Source organism: Dromiciops gliroides, chromosome 2 (genome assembly GCF_019393635.1).
Source record: "Dromiciops gliroides isolate mDroGli1 chromosome 2, mDroGli1.pri, whole genome shotgun sequence".
In the NCBI taxonomy this organism is placed as follows: Eukaryota; Metazoa; Chordata; class Mammalia; order Microbiotheria; family Microbiotheriidae; genus Dromiciops; species Dromiciops gliroides.
Genome location: NC_057862.1, coordinates 372,049,423 through 372,070,715, shown reverse-complemented (window position 1 = coordinate 372,070,715; position 21,293 = coordinate 372,049,423). Strand labels below are relative to the sequence as shown.

At 42.1% G+C, this 21,293-nt stretch overlaps 1 protein-coding gene across 1 annotated transcript in view; it reads left to right on the top strand.

The window, feature by feature from the left end:
* The first annotated feature begins 4,937 nt into the window (after positions 1-4,937).
* DNMT3B (DNA methyltransferase 3 beta) overlaps positions 4,938-21,293 on the top strand; it is a 33,864-nt gene continuing 17,508 nt past the window's right edge. The window contains exons 1-10 of the mRNA XM_043987097.1: positions 4,938-5,067; positions 6,620-6,684; positions 8,192-8,278; positions 9,654-9,800; positions 11,009-11,200; positions 12,497-12,655; positions 15,052-15,159; positions 17,639-17,798; positions 18,598-18,726; positions 19,188-19,232. Of these exons, the coding sequence (XP_043843032.1) occupies positions 4,938-5,067; positions 6,620-6,684; positions 8,192-8,278; positions 9,654-9,800; positions 11,009-11,200; positions 12,497-12,655; positions 15,052-15,159; positions 17,639-17,798; positions 18,598-18,726; positions 19,188-19,232 (1,222 nt within the window). The remainder of the gene's footprint in view (positions 5,068-6,619; positions 6,685-8,191; positions 8,279-9,653; positions 9,801-11,008; positions 11,201-12,496; positions 12,656-15,051; positions 15,160-17,638; positions 17,799-18,597; positions 18,727-19,187; positions 19,233-21,293) is intronic.

Sequence of the window (21,293 nt, the reverse complement as noted above, 5' to 3'; positions counted from 1 at the left end):
TGGGGGTGGGGCGGCAGTGGGGGTGAAATAAAGGTGGACCTCCTGTGCATGCAGTCCTATTCAGATATATATGAAGTGGATAAGTGGTGATAGAAGGAAGAGCCGGGTTCAAATTCAGCATATCTGATCCTTGCCAGCTCTAAAACAGCAGACATTTTACTTATCCACCCAGATGTTTTGCTTGATCTATGTAGATGTGCTTATTGCCTATACAGTTCTCTTAAATTACACAAATTTGACTTACATGTAAAGAATTGCATTCCCCGCCCCCCCCCATTCCCCTCCCATGACAAATATTGAGCAAAGCAGACACTGTAGTATGTGGGCAGTGAGAAGCTGGGAAGCATGTCAGTTTCTCTGTGTCTGCAGACAGTAAGTGATGCTCTGTCTCTTGTTTGTTGATTTCACCATGACTGGAGGCAAACATGCTCTTGAGGGGAAAAGTAAGTGTAAGCCAGTAGACTTGGAAATAAATGAAAATGAAAATAATTAGAAATTATAAAGGAGGGCAAAAATTGTCAACGACAGTACATGAACCTAATTTTGGGGTGTGTGTGGCAATGAGGGTTAAGTGACTTGCCCAGGGTCTCACAGCTAGTGTCAAGTATCTGAGGCTGGATTTGAACTCAGGTCCTCCTGAATCCAGGGTCAGTGCTTTATACATTGTGCCACCTAGCTGCCCCCACATTAACTTCTTGTGGTATTGATTATGAACACCTTAGCGCAAGATGTGCCCTGGATATAGCAAAAGGCTAAACAAAGAGAAGGTGCTATTCTATAAATGGAGAAACTATATGTGGACCCAAGACCAGAATCAAAAGAATATTCCTTTAAGCTTTTTGACAATTCAATACTCTTGAAACCTTGAAGATTTAAAGGTAAAGTACCCTGAAGGAACACGGGTATTTACAGCAAGCAGTGGTTGGTTTGCTCAATTTCAAAATTGCTCAGGATTTCATGATGTACAAATGTTAGGAGAGCCTGCTAGTGGCAAAGAAGCTCCCAGAATTCCTGCAAAATATAGGTGGGGGCAGCTAGGTGGTGCAGTGGTTAGAATGCTGGCCCTGGATTCGGGGGGGACCTGGGTTCAGATCTCACCTCAGATACTTGACACTGTGTGACTACGGGCAAGTCACTTGGCCCTCACTACCCTGCCAAAAAAAAAAAAAAAATAGGTCGAGATCTCTACTTGTGGGGACCAAATCTTTAATGTAGAGGTAGCCAGCCTATTTTATCAAAGAATGCTATCTTGAACCTACATCTCTCCATGGAGGGCATATAAAGCTTTGAAAAATAGTTACTCTTCTGCTTGGAGGGAATGCATGTGGGACTTGCAAATTAAAACCTGTTCTTGTGCACCAGTCAGTACATCAAAAGGAATCAGCAAGGCATTATTTTCCTAACCCTGAGATGGTATTTTGTGTATGCCTTTGTTTAAAAAGGCTAAGTGGGGGTGGCTAGGTGGCACAGTGGAGATAAAGCACCAGCCCTGGATTCAGAAGGACCTGAGTTCAAATCTGACCTCAGACACTTGACATTTACTAGCTGTGTAACCCTGGGCAAGTCACTTAACCCCCACAGCCCTGCGGGGGGGGGGGGGGGGGAGACTAAGTGAAGTGGATAGGTAGTGGCATATTTGCATTATGTAAATGTATCTTAATGTTGAGGTCTGCTGAAAGGCCCACTTATGTAAAGAGCTTCAGTGAACTGTCTGTATTCTCTAGGTGGGAATCTGAAGGGAGGCACTGTAAAAAGGGGGGGTTGGGGTGGAGTGAAAGACAACTGAAGCATGCACCCTGTGAGCTTCCTACAGGTGGCGCTCTGGCACTCCTACTGCTTGTGCTACACAGCGCCCCCTTGTGAACTTGACCACTAATGTAACCTGATCCTTTCCCCTCTCCCCACCCCCACCCCTTCTACTCCCCACCCCCACCCCTTCTACCCTCCACCCTTGAGGCTGGGAGGGAAGGCGGTTCCATAGCTAAAGCTGGACTTTTCTGTTGCTTGGGGGAGAAGACTCTGTAAGGTTGGTTGGCTTAGGCTGGCTCGAGCCTCATTTTCATACCCCTTTTCTCACCTACCCTTTCCCGGGGTATGGAAGAGAGAGCTCTTTGGTAAACAGAAGCCCCATTAGCCCAAAACTTAGAGGTTGAGCAGTGGTAGAGGGCCAAGCCCAGGTGAGGGTGTGGCAGCCCCTTAGCTCATCAATGCGATACCCACCCCTTGGGAAGGATTCTTATGACTTAGGAGGGGGACCCCAGACCCAGTCTCACTGGCTCATTTTGCAAATGAGGAAACTGAGGCCTGGAGAGGTGAAGTAATTGGGAATACTTGTAACTCACTGAACACAATTACCAATGACTCTGAATATTACTAGTCTTTAACTTATGGGGTTTTAAAGTTGGGGGTGGGGTCGGGTCAGGTCGGCAGAAAGAGATTGAAAAGAGCTTCCCATTAGGTCAGCCTGGACAGCAACAAAGAAACAAAAAGATTTCTCTAAGAAAGAAGTATCCAAGGATTGGCAAGTGAATTTGAAGTAGGCTAGGTAGAAAGACCACCCTGCCCCGGGGGTCTGAACATCTGGGCAAAATCTATCCTTGGTTTTCTCAAAACCAAGAATATTTGAAGTCTGAAGTCTGCAATAGGGTCGTTTTGGGTAAAATTCTGGGTAAAATGTAAGAGATGAAGTATTACTGGGAAGTCAGGAGCAGAGAGAATGCAGATGATTACATCATGGTATTGAAGAAAGGGTTTTCTGGGGTTTGACCTCTTCTTGGAAAGCCTGAATGGATAGTGATGAGGTCAAGTTTTATTCAAGGAGAATTGCCTCTTAACTGCTCTCTATTTATTATATTAACACGTTCATTAAGCTCCGATGTAATATTCCCTCTGCTGCTAATGTGGATATGAGAGAAAATCCTTTTCTCAGGAGTCTATACCCTAATTGCTGGGAAAGGGAAGACATTAGTCATGTAACTTATGCAAGGGAACATGAGATAAAGACAAAGGAGGGGAGCAGGCAAAGACATCTGAAGAGAGATTGCATTAGAATGTCTTCATTGTGGGGGGCAGCTAGATGGCACAGTGGTTGAAGCACCGGCCCTGGATTCAGGAGTACCTGAGTTCAAATTCAGCCTCAGACACTTGACACTTACTAGCTGTGTGACCCTGGGCAAGTCACTTAACCCCCTATTGCCTGCAAAAAAAAAGAAAAAAAATGTCTTCTTTGAGATCACCTTCATTTCGGGGCATATTCCTCCTCCCTTGCAACAATGCAAGTCTCAATGTGTGTGCAGTATGCCGTATCTGTGGTCCCCCACCTCTGAAAGAGGGGAGGGAAATCCATTTTTTCTTTTTAACTTGAGGAGCCATCACTTTCTGCTTTGGGTTGAGGAGTGTCAGTAAAGGCTTCCTGAAGTATTGTACATTGTACATAATATTTGAATTGTGGCCCTAAGAAAGAGAAGGTACTTAAAACAGAAAAAAGAAATAGTTGTGGGTGGGCTTGTGCCCACAGCCTGTCCAGGCATAGGAGGTGTGTGTATGTGTGTGTGTTTGGGGGTGGGGATAGTGGGGTGAAACAAAGCAAAGGCAAGAAGGAAAAAAGATGGGGGAGGTGGGCAGGAGCAGGATTGTGCAGGGCATTGAATGCCAAAAGAAGTCCATTTTTTTCTTTGACTTTGGGGAGCTACTGAAGGTTTTTGAACCAGTGCTCTGGAGACTAGAAGATAAAGAGGCTATTATAACAGTGTCTATAGTTGAAGGCCCATCATAATGACTGAACCTGGAAAAGAATGGGAACCATTTAGTGTTGGTTATTCCATTGGGGAGTTTGGGGGCAGGGGAAAATGGAAGTCTTTAAGAATTACCTAAGGACAAGAATCTTATCCAATTGGGTCCAGAAGATTGGTCTAAGGTCTTCCATGGAGAGGAGAGAAAGTGTCTCTGGGGGAAGAGAAGGGAGAAAAGACGACCTGGAGAATGAGGGGGAGAAAGGAAGAAACAAAGTGTCAGGAAAGAAAATAGTTTACTGAAGTGCTTGAAACTAACAGAAAAATGGTTTTGGTGCTTTAAATTCAAGAAGACAGAGCTTGGTGCCAGGACTGGGATTAGAGGAGGAAAGGAAATTTGTGGAATAGGATTGAATCTTTCTCATGATTGAGAGGGCAGAAGTCAGAGCCTGGACCATATCCACAGAGGGAGGGGCACTCCAGGATCAGCTTCTGCAATGAGGTCCCACCATTTTCTTTCTCTTCCTCACTTCAATAAGATATTCCTGGTTTTTCTGTATAATCTCACACAGAATTTTTTTTGTGTGTGTATGTGTGCGTGCGCGGCAATGAGGGTTAAGTGACTTGCCCAGGGTCACACAGCTGGTAAATAAGTGTCAAGTGTCTGAGGCTGGATTTGAACTCAGGTCCTCCTGAATCCAAGGCCAGTGCTTTATCCACTGCTCCACCTAGCTGCCCCTTTTCTGTATAGTCTCAATCTCTCCTGTCAGTTTTGGTGGTGGCTGTCCAATGGACGCTGAGTATAGAGCCTCTGAGTTGGGTGGTGAAGACAGATACCTTACTGGTCAAATGCCAATAAGGTATGGAGGGCAGGGTTTACTTTGGAACTTTGTTTTTTGTTTTTTTTTTTGGTGAGGCAATTGGGATTAAGTGACTTGTCCAGGGTCACACAGCTAGTAAGTGTTAAGTGTCTGAGGCCGGATTTGAACTCAGGTACTCCTGACTCCAGGGCGGGTGCTCTATCCACTTTGCCACCTAGCTGCCCTACTTTGGAACTTTGAATGATCCTAATCTCTCCATCACATGCTTTCAGGTGGAGAGGTGTGGAGCATTGTCGTCTTGGGTTGTTTTTATCCTAGCCTTAGCCCTGTCTATTATATGCTTCTCCTTTTCACCCCATCCCCCTGCCACTTCCTATAGGGCACAATGAAGGGAGACACCAGAAGATATAATGGTGAGGAGGCCAACAAAGAAGAATTCATTTTGGTGAATGGCAGTGATGATGACACTCTTTCTCCTCCAGTCCTGGAAGCAGTGGGGAGCCTGGAGATCAAAGGTCATTTTCTTTTTTGTTCTCATGATATTTGAGAAAATTGGAAGGGGTGTGTGTGTGTGTGTGTGTGTGTGTGTGTGTGTGTGTGTGTGTGTGTGTGTGTGGTTTAAATGCATCCTTGGGGTTCTGATAGGAGTCTCCAGGTGACTTCTCATGCTATCCAACCATGTTTAATTTGTATAAAGTGAAGAATCTTGCAAGGGCTACTTGAGGATCGGGGAATTCACAGAATACCACATTTCATGGTGCTTTATTGGGGCAGTACTATTATTATTAGGCATCCACCAAGTCTTTAAAATGTTGACCAGTATCTATGGAAAAAGTCAGGATATATTAACAGGTTAGCCAAAAAGAGAATCAAATCTCAAATTGTGAATAGAATTTTTGAGTGAGGGAGGAATCTTTCCTTTGGAGTATTGTTTCCTATCATAGATATCATTCTGATAGGATGAAGGAAGTGGGGAATCTTAGCAAGCTAGTTTGGTGTTAAGACTTCTGTGGTGTGGGTGTGGGGGAAAGAGAACATTTGTGTACGGCTCCCCTAGAAACCTGGTCTTCCATGTGAACTAGGCCAAGGATTTTGGGCCCCTTATTGGGGACTGGGGCTCATTATCATTTAGAGTCTTTTAGGCTACGAATTAAGTTGATTTGATAGTTGACATCTTAGTAGGGTGGTATTGTGAAGAATAGAACAGACTACAGGGGTATTAATAGAAGAAAGGACAGCATTTGGATTCAGAGGATGTGGGTTCAAATCTACAATTTAAATTCCTGTAGATATTGGACAAGTCCCTTATGCTGACCTCCCTGTGCCTCAGTTTCCTTATCTATAATATGAAGGGGACCGGACCTTTTCAAAGCCAAGCCCCATGAATATAGTCAAGTAAAATTTAATTGAGAATTTTTTTTTTTAAACCCACATAAAACTGGAGTTCCGGAGAAGGCAGATAGAAGGCCCACAGAGGTAAAGTGCTTTCCTGAGGTTATATATATACAGAGTTAGTGAATGGAAGGTCTGAATTAGGACCTTGATAGGTCATATTATAGATGAGTATTATTTCTACTATATCATACTGCTTTCATGCTCATGTTACAACTCTCTTACAAACCCTCAGGAGGGGGACCATTTATTTAATCGTGGACAGCTCTAAATGTTAATTTTTGTTTGTTTATGGAGCCAATATCTGCCTCCCCACTAGCTTTATTATTCCCATTTTTGCAAATGAGGCAATAGAGGAGGTGAAGTGAGGGGCAGAACCAATCCCACTGACCTTTTACTTTATTTTCTGAATAGTATTTTTTCCAGTTACATAGTTTTCAACATCCATTTTTATAAGATTTTGAGTTCCAAATTTTTCTCCCTTCCCTTCCCCCTCCCCAAGACAGCAAGCAATCTGATAAATAACCTTTTATTTTAGAATATAACTTTGGAGCACAGGACTTATGGGTGGAACCAGGGCCTTTTGGGAAATGACAAGGGAAGTCTGAGTCTGCCGAAAAAAATTCATATGCCATAGCTATCCTTGCCAAGGTGACCATCTTATTACTTCCACAGGTCGTAGGGTAAGCCGACGGGGACTGTCGAAAAGGGAACTCTCTCATATGATCACCTTCGATGAGGTACCCATCTAATGAGCCCTTTACCCCATTATCCCTTTGCCCTTCTCCTGAGGGGCTCAGGGGCCTGGATCAATACACAGGTGCTTTCTTGATAATGAGGTAGGAGACTTCGTTGGCTTGTGAAGCTTCAAGGGGAAACTTCTCTCCCCGTTCATTGGGTTTCCTGCTATACCCCTGGAGCCAGGGAAGACTGTAAGAGATGACTGGGATTCTTCTTTCCTCCTCCCCTTTCTTTTATACACATCCTACCAGAATGGCATCATCGTTATTCTCTAGATCTCAAGAATCGGGGTAATGAAATGGTTTTTCAAGCAAGGGTCCTCACTGCCCAAGGATTCCTCATTGCTTTTCTAGCCTGTCACCAAAATTCAACCCTTTCTCCAATCCCTTTCCCTGTGTGGTCTGTATCATTCCCACTCCCTTTAAAAGAGTGTTTAGGTTGGTAAAAGTGTTGGAAATTCTGCCTTTAGATGTTGGTAAGGGCTAATTCAGTAGAGGAGAGATTAGATTTACTTTGCTTGGCCTCAGAAGTGAGAGAAGCAGTAGCAATGGAGAGGCAGATTGAGGCTTTGTAACAGTGAGAGCTGTCCAAACAGGTATGGGCTATCTTAGGAGATACTGATATTATTCCCATCACTGGAGGTTTGTAAGCCCAGACTGGATAACTCTTGGCAAGGATTTTGTAGAGGGTATTCCTGTTCCAGGCATGAGTTAGATGCAGTGGCCTGTAGAAGGCTCTCTCCAACTCAAGATTCTGACCCCAAGGCCCCTTACAGAAAAAGAGTAGACAGAGCAGTGGATTTCAGTGGTACAGGAGGACCTGGGTTCATTCATTTCTTTGTTCTGACACTAAGAATAGGATGATTGTACAAGTACTAAAATATATGTTTATTTTCTGGGGGGTGGACAGGGGGAGTGGGAGCCGTATTCTCCAAACCTTCTTAGAAAAAGGTTTGTTATATGAGAGTTTTGTTTACAAATTGGCCCAGTGGTTGGTTGAGTCAGTGTTATCATGTTTAACAATTAACATTTTTAATGGTGATTTGGCTACTTTAAAGCACTTGACCTATAATTATTTTCTCATTTGAGCCTCCTCACAAATAATGTGGTAAAGTAGGTATTTACTATTTATATTTTATAGATGAAATTGAGACTTAAAAGATGTGACTTGCTTAGGATAACACAGTAAGTGCCAAGTGGCAGCATTTAATCCCCAGGTCTTTCTGACTCCCAAGTTCAGACTTTTCATTGGGCTAATCTTTCCTAGTGTCACACTGGGGTCTGCTTAGATTTGTTGACCTTTCCTGACTGCTTCCCTAGCCAGATTATAATGTCTATTCTCATAGCATCTAAGTTTGGGGATAGAATATTAAGGAAATAGTAGTTTAGTTCTTATATTATGTCACTTTAAGTCAAACTTCATTGGGAGTATTAGTGGGGAAAGAAGGGATTTTTGGTTCCATTCCTTTAAAAAAATGAAAATTTCCAAATGTGCTCTCTGTAAAAGGACCTGACTGATGACTCAGAGGTATCAGAAATCCCTGTGATGCCAAAGCTGTACAGAGAAACCAAGATTCAACCTGAAAGTTCAAATGTAAGTCACCCTTGAACCTGTGCAGAGAGAGTTGTGTGATGCAAAAAAACCTTGAGTTGATCAATAAATAACTGGAACAATTTCTGTGGACTTGTCACACCATGTACCTGGGCTCATGGGCATTTTGTGTTCTTAGCATTAATTTTTTTCTTTCTTTTTCTTTTTTTTTTTTTTAGTGAGGCAGTCGGGGTTAAGTGACTTGCCCAGGGTCACACAGCTAGTAAGTGTTAAGTGTCTGAGGCCGGATTTGAACTCGGGTACTCCTGAATCCAGGGCCGGTGCCTTATCCACTGTGCCACCTAGCCGCCCCTGGCATTAATTTTGATTGTATTAAGTAACAGCAAACCTTATAGTGCTTTAAAAAAATAGTGAGGTAGAAAGTGCAAATAGTATTGGCCCCATTTTACAGATGAGAATATGAATAAGTTGCTCTGAATCTGATCCCAGGGTAGGAACCCAGTTTTCTTGATTGCCAAGACCAGTTCCTACCCAAGTATTTTATTTGGTATTTAGCTTTAATTACAACCAAATTAATTTCATTTTACCTATTATTTGAAAAAAGAATGAAATTATACTAGGCTCTTCTTTTTATTTTATTTTATTTTTTTGTGGGGCAATGAGGGTTAAGTGACTTGCCCCGGGTTACACAGCTATTAAGTGTCAAGTGTCTGAGGTGGGATTTGAACTCAGGTCCTCCCGACTTCAGGGCTGGTGCTTTATCCACTGTGCCACCATTCTTTTTAAAGGTTTGTTTTTTTTTTTTTAATGTGACCGTAGGTTCTTGGAAGCCTTGATTTTTTTTTTTTTCATTTTCTTTAGAAAAAGGTTCACTTCTTGAATATTCTTGTACAGAATACATAATAAGACTGCTTGATATTTCTAAGGTTGTGAGTACCAACTAGTTTCCAAATTATTGTTGCCTTTCATGACTCTCCCACAGTTGGACTCCCCCTAAACCCCACAAAGAAAAAGTTCTTAGGCTACAAGTAATGAGAGAATAATCAGCTGGATTGGACTCTGATAACATCTCTTGATAAACCATCATTGAGTCAGTCTTGGCCATTTAAAATTTCAGAATTCAACCTCTTCTGGGAAGTTAGGCATTTTGTGTGGGAGGGTAGTTGTTGGGGAAAAGGGAGTATTCTATAGAAGGGTCAAGTTATGCTTGTCAGAAAATAGGTGAATCAGAAAACCTACTTAAAGGACATCAGCTTACATCCCTTTATGGATGGAGAAAAATGGTAAGACTCCTAGCACCTTGGGCTCTTGCTTGATTAAAGGACTTAATGATAGAATTCTGTTTTCTGTGCTTCTTGCCCCTTAATCCCACCAAGTCCTTTATTGAGACCCTATACATGTCCTCTTTTGGTTCCAGGACCGGTCCCAAAGTGAGGCTAACACTGCTGAGTGGGGAAGACGCAGACCTCCCCCACGCTTGGCCTCACGGGCTGAGCAGAACAAGCCCAGCAGGAAAGAAGCTGAAGATATAAGTTCTGACTTCAAAGAGACCCCTGTGACCAGGGTTGGTTCTGCCAAAGGCCACGCACAGTCCCTTGGCCTCACCCCGCTCTTGATTTCTAAGCTGGAGGGTGGGGAGGGAGATCTGTGTCTATCTTCCTCCCTTTGAAGATTCCTCTCTTGCCATTTGGTGCCTTTCACGTTCTCCTGGTGGGTGGGTGTGTTCAGCTCTGGAAACAACAAGCATACTCTGCTTCTGGTTCTTTTGGGCTTCGGGGCATCCTCTCTGGTCACTGACCCCCCTTCTCCCCTCCAGTGCCATTGGAGGGTAGTCACTTTCTTTTACTCCGTCTTTGACTTCTATCTTCTACCACTTCATGACAGTGGATGTGTTTCACGTGATTTATGCATAGAATTTTGTGGATGGTCAGTTAATCCTATTGCTTTTGGTGGTCTGTAGGAGCTACTCAGCTGTAGGCTGGAAGGGTCTTAAAGTCTGAGACTATACAAAATAGTATATTGAAAAGTAGCCAGACTTGTTTGTCTGAGTGGCATCTCCCACAAAAATCTTCTACCCCCTCACCTGTCCATTACCCATTGGAGCTAGTCTTACTTGCCCTCAAGGCATATTGGTCTTGCTCAAGGCACAGGGCTTTTGCATATACCCAACCTCCCTCATTCTTCTCAACTTCTCATCTTTTTTGGGGGGGGGGCCAGGGCAATGAGGGTTAAGTGACTTGCCCAGGGTCACACAGCTAGTAAGTGTCAAGTATCTGAGGCTGGATTTGAATTCAGGTCCTTCTGAATCCAAGGCCAGTGCTTTATCCACTGTGCCACCTAGCTGCCCCCCTCAACTTCTCATCTAACCTTCAGTCAGTTCAAGTTTTTTTTCCTCACATCTTTTCCTCACCTCTGCCCATGGTTTATTTGTTAGCAAAATGGCCTCAGAGCCAAGATTTGTTTTTAAATCCCATGTGGGAATCCCTTCTATTAATGGGTTCACAAGTCTGGTCCTTATTCTAACTACAGTTGGTTTAAATATCAATAAATTGATATTTGTGAATTTTGTGATATTTATGTGTGTGTGTTTTTACTATCTGTCCTTTAGAATTCTTTTCCCACTGCCTTCACTTTGTTTTTGGATCCACTATCTTCATTCACCCTGACTTTGATCTTGATAATGTTGTTCCCTTTGATCACTTTTTGATGTCAGTGTTTTTGTCAGGCTGGGTCCCATCATTCCTTCTACCATCTTGATTTGTCTCATTTTAGAGCAATAGGCGACGGTCCACTGGCACCCTGCCCGCTGCTATCCAGTCTTGCCTGAACTCTTCCCTCACCATTGATCTCACCGATGATCTTGGGAGCATCACGGCTACCAGGCGTAGTGCTCGAGAAAGACGTCGTCATTCTCTGGGTTCCCAAAGTGTGCTTTCAGAGAACCACAATGTGATGGAATACCAGGTATGGAAACTTGACATGAAATGGCCACCTCGGTCTTGTATAAGGTTAGAGGTGAAATAAACCATCCGTCACCAAGTGAAACCCTCCAATTAACTTCTGGTGAATCATCAAGCATTTATTAAAAACACTGTCTAGGGCCCTGGAAACACACCAACAAGAATCCTGAACTCAAGGAAATGGCCTTTTATGAGGGAGGTAACATGTATGTAGTTCTGTGTGATATAGATACAAAATAGTAAATATTAGGTAACCATGGGAGAAAGACAACCACAGCCATGGAAGGCCCTATAGAGGAGGTGGTGTTACTTGAGCTGAATCATGAACCAAGTTAAGGACTTGGAAGCAGTCAAAAGGGGGGAATGAATTCTAGCCATGCGATGATAGCTGGGAGAACGAACGACAACAGACAGGAGAGAATGTGGCAAGGAAAATGAGGATCCAGATGGGATTAGCCCAGGTCCACTAATTTTTTTGTGTGTGTGTGAGGCAATTGGGGTTAAGTGACTTGCCCAGGGTCACACAGCTAGTAAGTGTTAAGTGTCTGAGGCCAGATTTGAACCCAGGTTTTCCTGACTCCAGGGTCTGTGCTCTATCTACTGTGCCACTTAGCTGCCTACCACTAATTATTTTCAAAGTCCTAGGTTGTTTTTCTTAAAATTTTTTTTTTTTAAATTTCAGTGAGGCAGTTGGGGTTAAGTGACTTGCCCAGGGTCACACAGCTAGTAAGTGTTAAATGTCTGAGGCCGGATTTGAACTCAGGTCCTCCTGACTCCAGGGCTGGTGCTCTATCCACTGCGCCACCTAGCTGCCCCCCTAGGTTGTTTTTCTTATGAAAAGATGCTATCTTTGTCTTCTTGCTCAGTGTAAGACTGCAGGGTATAATGGAAACAAATGCATCTCAAAACCAGGATTCTTCTCCCAACTTGATTCATACTGTGTAACCTGGGGCACATTTCTTAACTTTTAAAAAAATGAGGGTGAAGTAGGACAGGAGTGTCAAAACCTCCAATAGAAATGGATCCCTGTGGAAGGTGTATCCAATCAGAAAGCTGCCAATTAACACATTGTAATGCATTCTTTTTTATTTTGTTAAATATTTGCCCATTTTAATCTGGGTCCTGCTGCACTCAAGAGTTTTGTCTACATGAACTGGAAGACTGAAGCCATGACCTTGAGTGGCTCACAGGCTGGTAGGAGTGGGAGGAACTGATCATGGGGATAATCAAGTAGATAAATGCCACTGGTTGCCTTTGACTTGATTTGTCTCACTTCTGATTTTGTGTAATTGATTTTCAGGATGGAAAAGAGTTTCATATTGGCCAACTTGTCTGGGGGAAGATTAAAGGTTTTTCCTGGTGGCCTGCTCTTGTGGTTTCCTGGAAATCTAACACAAAGCGCCAGGCTGTGCCTGGCATGAGATGGGTACAGTGGTTTGGCGATGGCAAATACTCTGAGGTAAGTCCCTGATCTTGGCAATGTATTGACTTGGTGCCTGAGACACTCTACTTGGATGGACAAGGGGATGAGTTTTTAGTTCTAGGTTCAGTTACTTTGGGCATTCCATTTTCTCTCTGGGCCTCATTTTTCAAATGGGTACCATACATCAAACCCAGTGGGTCATATATATATATATATATATATATATATATTCAGCTTAATAGTGGGGCGGACAAAGATTGTGAGGAGGTTTTAAAAGATGTCATGAGGACGAAATCTTGGCCTCTCATCCCTTTTTCCCTCTCTTGCCTTTCTGATGGTGGAATAACAAAAGCACTTGTTAATTCCTAATTACTTACCCATGCCAACTGCTGGGCATAAAAATTCAAGAGAGTTAGTTTGTGTCCTGAAGGAGCTTTCATTTTAGTTCTCTCAGAGGGAGACAAGGTATAAAGGACACCAATGGCCTGGAAGATGTTTGGTCCAGTAAGTCATAAAGGATAATGATTGGAGCCACAGGGTATACAACCGACAAAGCCCTTTCCTGAAACGGTGGTACTTTGGGTTTGATTATAATTTCCCATGTAGAGATGGCAATCGGGGTCAGTACTTTGGTGGCGTAGTAGAAGGTCATGGTACTTTAGTCACCAGAGTATATGGCCTTCAAACTATGCACCAATCAATCTGGTCTCTGGGTAAGGATTCCAAATATAAGTGACTTAGTTCTTAGCCTCATGGCCTCCAGGGCTCCAGGCCAGAGGGGGCAGGGACAGCTGTAGAAGCAGCACTGGGGCTGGATCCAGAGACCTGTCAAAAGTGGAGGGCTGGGGCAGCTAGGTGGCACAGTGGATAAAGCACTGACCTTGGATTCATGAGTACCTGAGTTCAAATCCGGCCTAAGACACTTGACACTTACTACCTGTGTGACCCTGGGCAAGTCACTTAACCCTCATTGCCCTGCAAAAAAAAAAAAAAAGTGGAGGGATGCTTGGAAGATAGAAAGAATATCAACATCTTAAGAGAATTGTGAACTAAAAGAGAGACTCCCCATGCAGTTTCCTGGTAGTTTTTCTAATCACAACCTCAGGAGCAATAAAGTAGAAATTAGTCATGGTTGTAGTTATATGTGCCACCAGAGGGAGCTCTGGCTCAAAGAATCAGGACCAAGTCCAGACTCCGGAACACTTATAATTCAAAGTAAAATTGCTTATTTTTCCCTTGCTAAAGAGCAAGATTGAATTTCAATATGCGTTTGAAGAGTATGTGAGTACAGAAATTTCAGGAGGTAAGTGATCTAGATTTTAAATTTGTATCTATACCTATAAAACATGAAAAGAGGTAGCCAAGATATCCTGTAGCTCTAAATTTAAATAAATCTATATTTATACACATAGCCATGTGATTTCATATGGACATGTTGAAGAAACACTGAGTTTCTGTTGAAGAAACACTTGAGTACCAATCTTTCAGGAACAAATTTATTAAGCTAACATTAAGAACATCTAAATCTGAGCAAGTAATGCTGAGAGATGTCACCTCATACCCTTGGCAATATCTGGAGCACAAAACAATTTCAGCTTAAATTTACAGAAATCTTGAACGAGGAGAAGGGCAAAATATTTTAGAATATGGTTTTAGGTTGACATTTTTACTCCATCTAATAAGTCACAGCCTTCCTGGATCCTTCCCCTCCGGGATTAATTCCCCCTTGTGATCAATTCATTTGCCCAGAATATTTTCTATTGAATTAACAAGGAAGTTTTAATATGCCCATGCTTACCTGGGTTTAATCAATAGAAAACAAATTTGTATTGCCCCATGAAAGATGTAGTTTAAGATGTAAGTGGAGATTTTAGAGATGGAAATTGCCCAACGAAAGGTACCGTGGTATGTTAAAGCAGGTGGCTCAGATCTTTGATCACTCAACTTCCTGTATACCCTACTGTCATGCCATTTTTGAGGTCATTTAAATGGAGCAGATCCTTGAGATTTTCTCATTTTAGATAATAATCTCTATATAACCAGCTAGAATGGTCTTAACATAATGTTTCCTTCTCTTCCTTTCCACTTATGGTTTTGCTAATTCCTCCTACCTGTTTGAGGTGAGAAAAGGGGTTGAAGTCATTTGAGAACTGTTGGAGGTGAAAAGATGTTTTCCCAGTGTATGGGGCATAGCCTTCATTTACTGAATAGCCACGTGTATAATCTCTAAATGATCTTAAGTAGATTCAAATTCCAGAAGACCTGAAGTCTTAGATCAAAATCACAGATGATGGAAGACTTGAGGTTATCTCCTCATCTATAGATGCCTTCTCTTTTGTGGAGGCAAATTTTTATGAGTGAACTAAGGAAAAAGCCCAGGTTTTGACTGTATTTGCATGCTATAATATAACTTTTTTTTTCTCTCTTTTTAGGTCCCCTCAGACAAATTAGTAAGCCTTGCATTATTTAGCCAACACTTTAATTTATCTACGTTTAACAAGCTGGTATCTTACAGGAAGGCTTTATTCCAAGCCCTGGAGGTAATTGTGGGACAGTCTCATGGGTTGATGGTTAAATACATAGACATTTGGTTGAACCCACTTAGGGAAATCTAATTCACCTCCTTGGAGATTGTTATTTATTGAGTTTGCAACTGGAGTAGATGGAAGTAATGAGCTTTCCTTGATATTGAGTGAGAGGAACAGAAAAGAGATTTAGGGAAGATTAGCTTAGAGAAATCATATAATAATAGGCAATCATCACAGCATTCTGAACTGGGAGATCATTTAGTTCAGTTTTCCTTTCAGTTGGGGGAAACTTGAATCCCACAGGGAGAACTGATTTGTACAGAATTGGGAGGGACCTTAGACCATAGATGGAAAGGACCTTAGGAAAGAACTTGTCTCATAGTACCCACCCCCCCACCCCGTGGCTTTTGGTGTTCTTCCTCCCCATTTATGGATTGGTAAACTATTCATCACTGACATTAAGTGACTTAAAAAGATTCACTAATGAGGTTTTTGAGCTGCTAAACTTGGGTCTCTCAAGCCATCTAAGCTTTTTTCTAAATCCACTCTTCTTCCACCCTTAAGGACCTTAGAAAACAAAAGGCCATAGCTAGAAGGGAATGTCATCCAATCTCCCTCTATAGTTGGTGATGGCATTTGCCAAAGGTCAACTTCTAATGCTTTATAAAACTTGACTCAGGATGATGTTAGGACTGCCCCCTCCCACCCTTTTTTTATGCTTCAGTTCAGGCCATGAAGGCCTTGACTCATCCCCCCAAATTCCTTATTTCTGACTGATGCTTATGAGAAAAAACTCAGTGAGGCTTTTCTTCTGTCATTAACCACTTTCCCCCAACTGATTTTTCAGCTGGTTGGCACTGCTAACCAGCCACACCCCCTTTTGGAATCCTCAGTCTTACATGTTTCTTTTTCCCTTACATGTTCCTTTTCCCCAACAACTCCCCTCACCCCCCCCACATACCAGCCCAGCAGCTGTCCTTGCAAGACACTCCTATGAATGAAGTCAGTGTTCACAGGAGAGTGGGGTGAGAACTTGATTCCAAACTGAGGCATACCAACAAGTGCTATGACTCTCCAGGCAGCATCCATTGTGAGTGTAGTGTAGGAAAGATCCCACAGAGCATCTGCTTGAAGACCTTCCAGTGACTGAGAACTTAACTTGGCTTTAAGATAGGTCTGTTAGGGAGGTTTCCCTTACATTGAACCAGTATTTGCTTCTCTGCAACTTCCCATACTTCTGTTCTGGGGCCAATAAGAATGAGTTTAGGGGGCAGCTAGGTGGTGAAGTGGATAAAGCACCAGCCCTGAATTCAGGAGTTCAAATCTGGCCTCAGACACTTGACACTTACTAGCTGTGTGACCCTGGGCAAGTCACTTAACCCCAATTGCCTCACCCAAAAGAAACAAAAAAAGAATGAGTTTAAGCCTTCCTTCCAAGTTTTGGATAGTGATTTCATCATGTCTCCTATTCCTCTCTCTTCCCCACCCCCTGCTCAATGACTAATCTTATTTAGATAAAACTTCCCCTGTTCCCCGTCCATGCTTAAGATACAGTCTCTAAGCTGTCTTCCTGAGTACATTCTACATCCTGTCGTGCCTAGAATTCCAAAAGTTTAACCAGGTCAGGGAATAGACTAACAAGACCATCTTCTCACCCACTCTGGAAATAGAACCTTTCTTTAAGCCTTGAGATTATTATATCTTCAGCTATCCTATTGTCCTAGGGTTGACTCATTGAATTCATGTCATAGTTCCCTTTGATCTTCCTCTAATCCTAAATTTTCCCCGTGGTCATTTCGTGAATTTTTTGATAACTATCTCTACTCCCCAACCTTTCAAAGAGCCAGCTTTTATAACAATTCTTTTTAAGGAAAAAACAAAAATTGATACATCAAGAAAGTTTGAAATTATATTCATTGTTTCACACACACAGTTCTGACACCTGAAAAGGACTGGGGCAGAAGGGTCTTTCCATTTTTTCTTTGGGACCCATTCTTCTTTGATTTTTTTTTTTTTGCAAATTGACTTTTTTAAAAAAAATTATTTTTCTCCAATTACATGTAAAAATAATGAACATTTAAAAAAATATTTTGAGTTCCAAATTTCTCTCCTCCCCCCACCCCTCCCCGCTCCAGCCATTGAAAAGGCATGCAATTTGATATAGGTTATACATGTGCACTCATGCAAAACATTTCCATCTTAGTCACGTTGTGAAAGATACCAGTCCAAAAAAACTCCAAGAAAAATAAAGTGAGTTAAGAAAAAGTATGTTTCACTCTGCATTCAGGCTCCATCAGTTCTTTCTCTGGAGATGGATAGCATTTTCTAACATAAGGCCTTCCAAATTGTTTTAGATCGTTGTATTGCTGAGAAGAGCTAAGTCATTCACAGCAACATTCACTTTTGATTGATTGAGATGGGTGTTTGTGAGGCAGGTGAGTAAGATATCTTTTTTGGCTCCAGGTGTTAATTTAACCAATTTGCCTTGCAGATGGCCAAGAGCAGGTCTGGTAAGACTTTTCCAGCCATTCCTGGTGCCTCATGGGATGAAAAACTCAAGCCCTTGTTAGATTGGGCTCATGGAGGCTTCCAACCAATGGGAGAAGAGGGTCTCAAACCAAAAAAGAAATCAGAGGGACGTATTACTCCAGGTAGTAATCTATGTAGATCATGATCATATTTGGTATTTGCAATGGGATCTTATGATTAAATCTGTTTTCCAAGAATTGAGGAGTAGAAGCCAAGGAGCTGTGTTTCATTTGGATTTGTGGTTTCCATCATCAGACTAATGAAATGAACATCTCCTGTGCATACTCTATTTGCAAATTGTGAAAAGGTTCTTTGACTTAACCTACTCAACTATGATAATCAGCACAACAGATATAAAGGGGCCTTCTTCCCTTCTTCTTCCCCAAGCTTTTAGTCTAGCAACCCAAAAAATGTGTTAAAGAGGCATGAAGAAAGCTATGTGGCAAGAAAGACAGTCTGGCAAGAGGGTTGTTAGGAAGGCTCATAGAAGCAGATAGTATCATCACAATCGGCAAGTTATGTGGTATTGGTAGCCACAGTTTACCAGTCTTTCCTTCTTAGCCACTGGAGAATCCTTAGGACTCTCACGGTTGAAAGAGAATGATGGTTTTGCTAAAACTCCAATGGAAAATGTAGGTGTTTAAACCTGAATAGATAGAGTTAATATATCACTCCCACTTCCAGAGAAATATGTTCAACGTGGTCAACGTTTTGGCTTCATGGTTTGTTTGTTTCTTTGTTTTTTCCCCGAGCATTTACTCTACGCATAGGTAGGTTGAGAGATGTATTTGATGCCAAACTGCATTTTACTGAGGATGATTTAGGATGGGTATCATTGTCTTTAGGAATATTGGGACTAACCAATTAAGCCTTGCCAGCTGCCAGACCAGGCTGCCAGGTTAAATGAGTTATCTTTTGTAGAGCCCAAACAGAGAAGGAAGACTCTGGATGAAGTCACTGTCCAAGATGGCGGCCCTCCTCCTCCTAAACGCCTGAAAACCAGCTGCTTGAATAACAACAAAGAGCGGGTAGAGGAGGAGCAAAGCCGAGGTGATTGTTGTAGGCCTTCTGCTTCTGGGTTGAGTTCATTCTGGGGGAATTGTGCTGAGAGAAACCTGGTTTTTCTTTCTATACATATCTAGCTTCTTTGTGGGAGGATGGCAACCATAGAGCACAAATACGGACTTTGCAGTTTTTTATTATTATTATTATTATTTTTTAGTGAGGCAGTTGGGGTTAAGTGACTTGCCCAGGGTCACACAGCTAGTAAGTGTTAAGTGTCTGAGGGCGGATTTGAACTCAGGTACTCCTGAATCCAGGGCCGGTGCTCTGTTCACTGCACCACCTAGCTGCCCCTGCAGTTTATTATTATAATTGCTGCTACTACCTACTGTTTCTTTTATAAACTGAGTTCATTGTCCAAAATAGGATCCTAAGTTGTCATCAGAGCTTGCAAAATGTTAACCAAACCATTTCTTTTCTTCCCCCACCCAAATTTCTTATTTATTTAGAAAAAATGGTTTCTAACATCATGAACAACAAAAGCAACCCTGACGGTAAGTTGTCTTTATATGCATGCAGTGTTGCCTGATTTGGTCTCAGATGGATTTGATACCTTGCAGAATTTCTTTGCACACTAGTGCATTTATGTAAGAAGCAGGGCATTGTGCTAAGCTTTTATGTTATCTTATTTGATCCTCACAACAACCTTGGGAAGTAGATGCTCTTGTTTTCCCCATTTTGCAGGGGAGAAAATTGAAGCAAGCAGAAGTTAACTGACTTGCCCAGGGTTACATAGTTAGGAACTGTTAACTATACCACCTGACTACTTCTAGGGCATATGGTATTAGGAGGCTAAAGCATTGAATGAGATGTCTACTCTGGAAAAATTGTGTCTTAGAACCTCCTTATTCAGTGGAATGAGTATTTCATTTCTAGTTTGTGTTATATAGTATGAGTGCTGGCTGTTGGGACCATAACCGACCCCAATGAGTTTCTGCCCTCAAAGAAGTTACATTGTCTGAAGTACAAGTTGTAGCTCTTTCTCTATGTTCAGGCAGTATATATAGAATGATGGGAATGAGCAAGAGAATTGGAAATGGGACTTAGCTGTGGGACTTTGAACAAATCACTTCATGTTTGAGCCTCAGTTTGCTCATTGCAAAGTTAATATGACCTGCCATCACTTGGTTGTGAGGGAAGCCTTTGGGTTTTTTTGGTTTTGTTTTGTTTTGTTTTTAGTGAGGCAATTGGGGTTAAGTGACTTGCCCAGGGTCACACAGCTAGTAAGTGTTAAGTGTCTGAGGCTGGGTTTGAACTCAGGTCCTCCTGACTCCAGGGTGGTGCTCTATCCACTGAGCCACCTAGCTGCCCCCCCCTTTTTTTTTTACTGACTTTTTAGCTGCCCCAAGGGAAACCTTTGTACGTTTCAGTAGTGCCATAGCAATATGAGGTATTTGGTGTTAATATAAGAAATAATATGGGCCAGATAACTTCTGTTTTATAGAGAGAAGTCCTTCCTTTTTGGTAAAAATGTTTAATAGGGTGAATTGAGGTCTGGGCAACTGTGTATCTACTCTGAATAACCTTTTACTTACTGTTTTGTAGTATTGGAGAATCAAGTGGAGTCAGGGATGGGGAAAGGGGAAGGAGGCATTTTTTGGCACAGTATAAAGTGATTAGTAGGGGCAGCCCGATGGTGCAGTGGATAGAGCACTGGCCCTGGAGGCAAGAGGACTGGAGTTCAAACCCAGCCTCAGATACTTACTAGCTGTGTTATCCTGGGCAAGTCACTTAACCCTGATTGCCTCAAAAATAAAACAGAAAAGGCTTAGAGGACCTCGGATCAAATTCCAACCCGGACTACTTAAATGACCACAGGAAAGGCACTTAATTTTCCTGTCCTTAGTTTCCCAATGAGAGTGATCTGATCTAATTCTGATCATACTACTATGGTCTAACTCATGGTGGTTGGAATAGTACTACTTGGTATTGGTTGTCATAAGACTAATAGAACTTTAAAGCTACAGGGTAGGTGAAAAGTCATGAATATTTAATAACCCCTTTATTTTTTGTTTTTAATTTGCAGTATTGTAGCATCATATACAGTACACATAGGAAACAGATTTATACTGAAAAATCAAATCTCATAATGGTGAAAAATAAAGAAAAATTAATTTTCAAAAAGTTGTTAAAACATGAGCTGCTTTTGACCTATCCTGTACAAGGGGCACAAACAGACTGTTAGAAGACAGAGTATTTGCAAGTTATCTCCTTCAACCCCCTCATTTTATAGATGATGGCACAGAAAAGAAGGGACTATGAGAATAAGAGAAAAAGTTAATGCCACATCTGGCACAAGGATCCAGGGCTCAACCCCTGATCATAATACCCTAGATTTTTTTTCCTGGAGACTGGTTTAATTAAACTGTTCTCCCTGCTTTAAGAAGCCATTTAAATATTTGATAGTGTATCTTCTACATGTAGGCATGGGCTGGGGAAACCTACTATGCTTGGTTCTACACTGCCTTGGAGACAGGAATATGTGCCCCAGGTTAGGGCAGGTATGAGGTAGGTGAAGAAAATTCTAGCCACTATTGAGAAATGAGCTCATGATT